The sequence below is a fragment of the Populus nigra genome, chromosome 4 (genome assembly GCF_951802175.1).
Source record: "Populus nigra chromosome 4, ddPopNigr1.1, whole genome shotgun sequence".
Lineage (NCBI taxonomy): Eukaryota > Viridiplantae > Streptophyta > Magnoliopsida > Malpighiales > Salicaceae > Populus > Populus nigra.
Window position 1 is genome coordinate 10,013,799 of NC_084855.1, and position 9,528 is coordinate 10,023,326.

General features: G+C 34.0%; 2 protein-coding genes across 2 annotated transcripts; both read right to left on the reverse strand.

Annotated features, from left to right (window-relative positions):
- Positions 1 to 392: 392 nt before the first annotated feature.
- LOC133692438 (probable galacturonosyltransferase-like 1) lies at positions 393 to 2,133 on the reverse strand. Its single transcript, XM_062113383.1, has one exon. The coding sequence runs from the start codon at positions 1,890 to 1,892 to the stop codon at positions 831 to 833; it is 1,062 nt and encodes a 353-aa protein (XP_061969367.1). The 5' UTR covers positions 1,893 to 2,133; the 3' UTR covers positions 393 to 830.
- Positions 2,134 to 7,447: 5,314 nt separating this feature from the next.
- On the reverse strand, positions 7,448 to 9,079 carry LOC133692935 (uncharacterized). Its single transcript, XM_062114115.1, has 2 exons — positions 8,907 to 9,079; positions 7,448 to 8,399 (listed from the first exon to the last, which is right to left on the reverse strand). The coding sequence occupies exon 2, from the start codon at positions 8,375 to 8,377 to the stop codon at positions 7,694 to 7,696; it is 684 nt and encodes a 227-aa protein (XP_061970099.1). The 5' UTR covers positions 8,378 to 8,399; positions 8,907 to 9,079; the 3' UTR covers positions 7,448 to 7,693.
- Positions 9,080 to 9,528: the final 449 nt, after the last annotated feature.

The following is a 9,528-nucleotide window of genomic DNA, read 5'->3' on the forward strand; positions in this document are numbered from 1 at the left end:
AATTTATTTGTGACATCAATATAACAAAACAATCTGAAAATATATAAAAATAATAATTTAAAATAAGATAAAATTAAATTTATTTAAAAATATTTTTAAAATGTAAAAATAAATAGGATTTAAGCAGTAGCTTCATTAGCTTCGATTTTTTTCAGAAAACGAAAAACAATTCCTTTCATTTATCACGACAGTAGTGATGTGATGCTTCCAGCCATGAAAATCCTTTATGGTGCTTGCAAGTGAGAAAGAAGGATGTCACGGTTCAATCAAATTCTACAAATCAACCAATGGCAAAAGGTCATTATCTTAATTGACTGAGGATCAGGAAATAATTCCAATAGTATTTCCTGATTAAATTATGGCATAGAACACACAAATAACTGAAACAAACATTATTTACAGAACACTTTAACTCTTATTAAACAGAATATTGATTAATGAAACCAACCAAAACAGCTCTTTCACTATACAATTTGATTACAGTTAATCACAAATCAGAGAGGGGACATTCATGAATCCTTCTCTGTTTTTTTTTTTTTTTGGGTGCAAATCTGGATGCATATCCTCCTTATTCTTACTGCACAATTAAAACGTCTGTTCTGTTTAATACATATATAGTTTCTTAGTTAATGTATAGACCTCTGTATAATTTCTACAAGAACATACCTAATCACTCTTGAATTCACAGTAACATGGCCTTTTGTCGGAGACATGCTCAGATTTTTGTCTCTTAAAACTCTTCAAGATCTCTCCTGGCACTAACATCTTCGAATCCATGAGAGCATAATTGAAGAAACACGGTAGTGACTCACGTTCTTTCAATGATCTTTTCAACAATCCAAGGCAAATGGAGTCTGCAAGAGATCATAAGGTGCCCAAAGAGCATCCAAAGGACATGGCCGATTCGCGTCAAGTCTAGCCCATGGCTTCCCTTTACCACTCCAATGTAAAAGACTAGCAGGACCAGGATGCAAATCTCTACAAAGTCCTTTGAAATTATCCCCACCAAGCCCATGTTGATTCCACCGGTGATCAACCGGCACTATATCGCCTGCAAAAACTAGCATGAATGGTGGCAGTGAACCCAACTCGTAAATTCTTATTCTCTTCTGTAGTTCCATCCATTCTTCAATCTTTGTTGTATAATCTCCTTCCCTCCATCGATCAAGATCGATTACCATGACACCAGTGTTAAAGTAGCAAGGTTTTCTATCCGCGAATGTTAGTGATAAAGAAGGATTGGACCAAAAAGTCGGAGTGAAATATGAAGTGAAATTTGCATTGCAGTATTCAGGTGCTGCAAGAACTGATTGTTCACCAAGCGGGGTAGCTGCTAGCTTGGCAATGTCATCGACAAGAACCAGGTCCGAGTCAAGGTATACAACTCGTCGGACGCACAGAGGTATGATATTGGCTAAGTAGCTGCGAGCGTAATTCAGAGGGCAATCGAGAGCTGAACGGATTGATGTAGAGATGAGTCTCGACACCGATGAATCGTCGAAAGTATAGACACGGAAATTGAGGTAAGGGAAGGAGGATGAGATGGTGGCGCGTAAGAGTGACGTGTTCGCTGAGGCAGAGGCTACGAAATGGAAAGCTATGTTTTGGGGACAGGAAGTGTGTTGCAAAACTGAGAGAATTGCTGCCATGGATCCGCGGATGTAGGCTGTGTCTAATGTCATTGCCACGTGGACGGCGTGCTCGGAGCAGAAGATGGTTTTATCACCATCTGATTCTGAGTCGGAGTCTATTCCATCTTGATCAATTGAATGGCAATCAGGGGAGTTGTAAAACTGGGGGGCTTCTTTGAATTGCTGAGTGATAGTAGCGGTGGTTAACGAGAGAAAGAGGAAGAGTAGTGTGAGTTTGTGGATCAGTCGAGGCATAAGCATGTTGTGTTTTCAATTTTCAGATTTTTTTGAAGCTGAGAAAGGGAAATTATAGGTGTTGAGTTCATATGCAGGTGGGAATGGAATGGGACATGTAGCTCTTGGCTATGGAGTTTAATTATTGTTTTTAAAACATGCTCTTGGCTTGGGTATATAGTGCCTGTGCTGCTGCAGGGGAGCTTGGTCAAGAATTTTCAAAGAGGGACTTGCTTGCTTTCATATTGGTTTTAGAAGGGGGTTTTTAGCTTGACCTTTTGGCAATGGGTTGTTTATGCGGTCCTATATCCCTTTCAGCATTTACTATCTGCTTCTTGCTTCCTTTTTTTCCAAAAAAAAAAAAAATATAAAACTTGCTTGCTTCTTGTGAATTTGGAAATGACAGCATGCATTTTCAGCAAAATCAGTGGCGCTTTTGGGTCCATAAAATCTTTCTATCCATGAAATCTTACGAAAGGAATTAATTAGATATCTTTAGTTTAAAAGTCATTTTTTTAAAAATATTATTTTAATAAATTTCCTAAAAAAAACCCAACTAATAACCTCGAATTCCCCTCTAAATCATCTAAATCTTAGGGGGATTAAATTCCTATCTTTTTTTTCCAGGGCAAGTTAATGCCTTGCAGAACTCCACATATGGGGCTACCATCAACAGAGAAAGATAAGTTAACACACATTTGAAGTTAATATATAGCCTTGTAGTGCTTGTGCAATCAAATGCAACAACAATTCACTAAATTTAGTGGCATTTGACAGAAAGCTATCTTGTCATTTTCTAAAAAAAATGAAAGAAAAATGTTTATGCTTCTTGATGCTAAAGAAAAGATCAACGCGGGAGTGCTGCCAGGCGCTATATATTATGAAATTTCAATCTCCTTTCCGCGCTTTGGGCTCTGCCAGGAAGGAAAAGGGAACAATAATGCTAATTGAGAAGAAAATGTTTTGTTATTCATCGATTCTTTATTATCTTGTGTTGCTTCTTTCTTTTTCAAGAAAACAGTCCATGTGATAATTAAGACCAGTCCTTGTCTTCCCAACTAAAAATATGCATAGCAATGGTTATGGCTGTATCGTTGATGCTTCATCATCGTCACCTCTCTCTGCAGAGATGTGTTAAACCATCACATTCGAAGAAAACTGTGTCTGAGCAAACCCTCAAGACTTTGGACAGTCTTCAAATGCAAACATAGTTGACAAAATGTGTGCTTTGTTATTACGGGCCTCGTACGTAAGCATTGGATTTTGTGTTGTCAAATCCCAGTTTCTTAATTAATTCATTACAACCTCGAACGACTCTGCATCCAATGGATTAATTTGTTAGAACGATCTTTTACAGACCCCTGTGATTTCATATATATATATGAAATCACAGGGGTCATATATATATATATATATAAAGACTTCAGCATCATATATAATTGTGATTTTGAATTCTAAATTAAGCTGGCCATACATCTAACCTTGAATAAAATAGACCCCCCAAATAATAATAAAAACATTGAGGATGGGACTGGAAACTTGTACTATCATATGTTTACGTGGGATGCTTACCATAGAGCAAATTTACAGGTCCAAATTTAAAAAAAAAATAATTTGTAGAAGCCAAACAAATTTTTTTAACAAAAATGGATATATTTTTTAACATTATATTAGGTCATTAGTAAACATTATCTTCTTACGGCTAAGATTCCATGAAACGTAAGTTTTTTTGAATGACACCACCTGAATTTTATATATATATATATATATATATTTATTTATTTATTTATTTCAGCCCATGGATTGTATATGTTTTGATTAACATCTCTGATCCATCCATATTAGTCATTAATATTACCAAAAAAATCATATATTTCTTTTATATAGAAAAGCATAAGATTGGTTTTCTTGGTGACAGTACTTCTATCATAGTTTAAACGATATTTTTTATTTTACGAAATCAGGGAGTATTTTTCAAAATAGCCTTCTTTTTTAATATTATTTTACGAAAGGGTTGTGGATGGATGTGGATTATTTGCATCACCAACCATCGTATCCAAGTTCTAGTTCTCCTTGTTCTACGTCTCTTTTACTTTAAGGTGATGCATGTCTTGAATTATTCATTTATTATTCCTAATTATTGATACAAAAAAGAAAAGGGCACTTAAGCTAGCTAGCGAAGTAATATATACCATCAGCCTAAATCCTAATCTAATTAACGAGAATAATGGATTGTATATGAGTGTGTGCTTCCCAGCAAAAAGATCCAATATTGTTTCTGAATTGTATAATGAATGAAGACGGTACCCATTCCTCATGAGCTCTGAAGTTTTAATAGCTTTAATTGGACATGCTTAGGAAATTATGAAACTCGAGACCAACTCACAGGGATCTTAATATTTAACACTTGGATGTCTCTTCTACGAGTAGTATGCTATTATAAACTCGTGTCAACTAATTCGAGTTCTTTAATTCTATAGAGGTCGTCGAGGTGATGGAGGAGAGCATGGACAACTTAGATCTCGTTCTGCAAAAGGGGCAGCTGTAAGGCATGAATTACACAAGACAAGTGCACAAGTTCATGCTATGTATGGTCGTGTCATAATCACAGAATGAATATGCGTAAATAAATTCAATGAAACCATCCTGAACAGAGGAGAAATCCCCACTCTTCCCATCATCATCATCAGCCCATCACCACATCGATCCCTAGCATGCACCAGCAACAGTCAGGCTCGGAGCTTTATGCAACAGCCAAGATTAAAAATCTTCGTAGAATGGATCCCGAGAGGTAGTTCAGATTTTAAATTTATCTTTTAATAGTTATAAATTTAAAATCATTAAAAATTTACATGGTCATTAATTTTAAGATATGTAGGATCAAGCTGACCGGACACCGTCGTTTAAGATTAAAAAAAAATCTTCGTAAAATTTCATGAACAGCCAATTTTACTGCTAAACATCTGTAGGTTCTTTTGATCGAGGATTGTGTAAATTATAGGTGACGTAAAGGCAAGGCAGAAGATAGATTGTATAAATCTTCTCTCTAATGGTCACCGACACCTGACCCACTACCAAAAACGTGTGCGGGTGAGGAGGCAGTCAATAATAGGTGAATTAAATGAGGAGCACATGCTTTATGCCCTTGTCTGCCTAAATAAGTCGTCTTAGTTATTGTATTGCCAGTGTCAGTCTATTATTTTTAGGTTTTACTTCTTACATATATATTTGGATTGATAAATTCATCTTTTTTTCTAATCGGAAAGTGCAAAGGATTTTGGATTATACATTGAGGTGATACTCTATCTACTACGACAAGGTTTATTATAGTAGTATCTTCTGTTTTTATTTTATTTTACCTAATTATAAAGAAAAAATTGCAAATTACTTGGTTAGCGAAATAATTTTTACTTTTTATAATGGATCATATATATAATTGCCCTTCAAACCTTAATTTTATAAAAAATTAAAATAATATTATTTTTATTTATAAAAACTTGCTTTTCATTTATTTTATACATAAAAATTCATCTTATAACAATTTTAATCAAAAACTACTTTTTAAACATTTATATTTTTTAAAGCAATAGCAAAAGTTATTAAATTGCAAAACACACAAGAACAAAACATGTATATATGAAAACAAAAAAACAAGAACAGCCAGTCATAATCAATTGCTACATTAGCAACTTCGACCACACAAAAATTTGCAATCGATAAGAATTAAATAATTATAATAAATATATAAATAAATTATATTAGATATCTCTTTCTTTTCAAGATATAGCCTATAAAAAACCATGGTTGGGTTTGGTTCTGGCCAAACCTAAAGTATTTTTATTGAGACATATTTGATGTTGGTATATGCTAGCCCAATATATCTAAAGATTTAAGAAAAGTATAGCTATATATTTTTTAATGTATATTATAAATATTATTTTTTTTATATAATTCAAAATGTTCAGATCAAAAATATTATTATTTATGCTATAAATATTATTATTTTTATTATAATTCAAAATATTGATATAAAAAATATTATTATGTGTTGTAATCATCCTTAAAATTCTTAATATAATTATTTATGTTATAAATATTATTATTTATATTATAATTCTAAATATTTATATTAAAAATATATTATTTTTGTTATAAATATTATTATTTTTATTATAATTAATATTATTAATAAAATAATTAATAAATTTGAAAAAATTATTATTATTAATATTATTTTTTATATTATAAATTTTTACAATATTTTTTTTATAAAAATAAAAGATAGCCCGTCAAGTCACATGGCGCGGAGTAAGTACTAAATGAACGACCACTTGGAAATAAAAATTCTCCCAAACGCGAAAGTCTGAATTCATTATGCAGTTGTCTAAAGTAAATCGCAAAGCTGTCTTTGTAAAATTACAATCCCATAGGGGTCTTGTTGTCATTTAACCAAACCTACTGTTTGCAGCGAATGAGGTCTTTTCGTGGATGGAGAAAGTGGAATCTTTGTATCCAGCAAGCAAGGAAAGTTAAACCTGATGAGACTTGCATACTATCCAGAGCGCATGAGTTAGCATCATAAGTTCATAACCCTAAAACCTTCTTAGCTCTCCGTGCATTTAATGAAGGCTCCAAAAATCAACATGATGCAAGCATAAAACAGTAAATAGATTGGCAAATAAACACTAAAAATCCTCCATAATACCACATCAGGGAAACTATCAAACTTCAACAATCTTCTGATATCCCTAAACTCAAACGTAAACACCAGCGTGCAAAGTCTGAATAGAGTAGCTCATCCCAAGTGCAAGTCCACTAAACTTCCCTCGACAAAACCTGCATGCATGATAACCACAATCGCCCTTTAAAAACGTCGGAAAAGCTCTGTTCTTTCTCTTCCTTTAAAATTCACAAATCACAGAAACATCGATCTATATTTAATCCTTTTCAGATATTCCAGGTACTGAAAGCATTGCTGGATTATAGAGCACTGCACTTTCTGTGAAGTAAAATCAAATAACATCCATTCACTTAATAAACACAATTCACAGGAAACTAGCAAGCAAGAATCCGGTAGCATTGCTAAACTCTACAACTGGGACCTTGCAAAACAGGAACAAGAACAGGGATGCTGCCAAACTCAGCAACTCATCCACAAGGCTGTCTGTACTTGTAATATGCTTATATTAAATAAGCATTAAAGAAAATTTCCGAGTACGCTACACAAATGAGACTCAAAATAAATGTTTCATAAACTACGCAGTATGAAGTGACATTTATAAAATACCCCTGGATTTGAAGTTATTTCTTGAACTAGCAGACACTTTAGCATGTCAGTGAAATGCAAGAAATTCTAGGTGATTGAACCGGATGAGGCTCAATCAGTCAAGGAAAATTGGAAATGAAGTGGATAAAAACTGAAATCACTTAGCTGAGGAGCAAAATTTTGAAATCAAGAGCAGATTTGTGGCTCAAAGCAGACATATGTAGATCTTGATATGACAAGCTGCAAGAGAATGTAGCATGGATAAGCTAAGATACAGTATCACAAGAGGACTCAAACCCTATGGAAAAGAAGAGAAAAAAACATTACAGCAACATCGTTTTACTCCTAAATCTTGCAGTAAGAAAAACACATAGGTTGAGTTCCGTGCACTTATGACACACAAAAGAAGCTACATGATACTGGTTATGGACAATTTCCTCAATATGAGAAAAGGGAGAAAGGAAAAGAAAAACACAAAATGCACTAACAGATTTACAAAGACTTGGATATGGACAACCATAAGCATCTGTTAGCAGTTTATGCTCCGAAAGAAGACTAGCTCTTATTGCCAAATAAGAGCAAGGAAAACACAAAAACCAATAAACAAAAGCAGCCTCTTCAGGTAATAATCCTGCTGTCCTTGACCATGGTGCTGACGATATCCATGTGGATGGCCGCCATGAAATGAATTAAACCCGTAAGGAAAGCCAGCAGGACCATACATGGCAGCATCAGGAAATCCATGCACTTGAAGGTTAAAAAGTGAAGGGATAAGACCACCAAAAGCAGCAGAAAATGTGAAATTCCCAAGCCTGGCAGTTGCCATTGGTGCAAAACCTCCCAACCCTCCCATAAATCCAAACCCATGCTGGCCAAAATGATTTGGTTCTGGAGGAGGAGCAGTTTCAGGTCGCTGTCCTGCAGGACGGTTGGGAATATTAACACCAGGAATGGACTTTGATCTCGGGTCAGTCGACGTTTTCCCTCTGCCATACAAAGGAACTAACTTCTCCTCTTCCACTAGAGCCTTACAAACCGGACATTCCCGGGATTTTGAGTGAAAGTGAAGCCATTTGTAGAGACAAGGCCAGCAGAAAAGATGGCCACACAAAGTTACAATCGGATCCTGAGCTAAGTCAAAGCAAATATTGCATTCAAAATTACCAGCATCACCATTTCCATTGTTGCTAGTAAATGAAGAGTTATGAGGAGCCCTGCTAGTCGATTCCCCAAACCCACTTGCCATCTCTCAAAACCCAGCCAAGTCCCTTCAAATCACATAAAAAAAAAAACCATTAATCAATACCGTACCAGCTCTTAAAACCCTCCAAAAGCACAATTTTCACAAATTTGAAACCTTAATAGAGCAAAATCACGATGCCGAAGTCAATGAACAAATCATAAATGGTAAAGGGCTATATTCACAAAAGATAAACTTTTTTTAGAAGGTCGGGAGGGTTTTGTTTCGCAATTCCAGGTTTTCATGCAATTGGCAATTTTACCATGGCGTCAATTTCAATTAACCAGACAGCAAGTTCAATATAATTCAAGACTCCAGATTAGATTCATGACAAGAAAATGAAATCTAATAAACTAGAAACACCAAATCCTCAGATATCTCTCTCTCTCTTAATATAATAATTCCGGGTCGCCATAAACAACATCTAGATCCAGATAATACAATAATTCTAGAAGATCGACACATTCACAAATCAACAAAAGTGCAAAAGGGAAAATCTGATCGGAAGAGATTAAGAGAAAGAGAAATTACTGACCTTTTTGGATAGAGATGCGTATCGATTGAGTCAAAATGGAAAATGCCAGAGACTACGCAAATAAAAATATAAAAACAAAATGTAAAAAAAAAATCATTTTGACTGTAAAAGAAACAAAGAAATCTGATTTTTAATTTTATTTCCTTTTCTTCTACGCCAAAATTTTGCCCCTGTTGACTGTCGAGGCCCCGGTGATGCTGCATTTGATCCATCTACTTTTTTTATTTTATTTGGTCCTTTCCTATATTTATTTTATTTTATTTGGTCCTTTCCTATATTTTATTTTATTTTATTTGGTCCTTTCCTATATTTGTTTTGGAGACATCAGGAAAGGAATACCAATGGGCTTGGTTTTTCTTATGGATAAAAGGGAAAAACTACTTTATACGATGAAAGACTTATTCAAATTATTCAGCTTTTTATATTATCTTGCCCTGGTTTTACTCTTTTTTTTTTTAATATGAGATTATGGTGCAATGTATTTTTAATAGATTTTGTATTCTTTTAGTTTGAAATTATTATTTTTTGAATAGTTTTAATATGTTGATGTTAGAAATAAAATTTAAATATATATATATATATTATTTTAATGTATTATTCTAATTTTTAAAAAAAAATTGAT

Coding starts and splice junctions, on each gene's coding strand:
- LOC133692935 (XM_062114115.1), bottom strand. CDS start 8,377: ATGGCAAGTGGGTTTGGGGAATCGACTAGCAGGGCTCCTCATAACTCT.
- LOC133692438 (XM_062113383.1), bottom strand. CDS start 1,892: ATGCTTATGCCTCGACTGATCCACAAACTCACACTACTCTTCCTCTTT.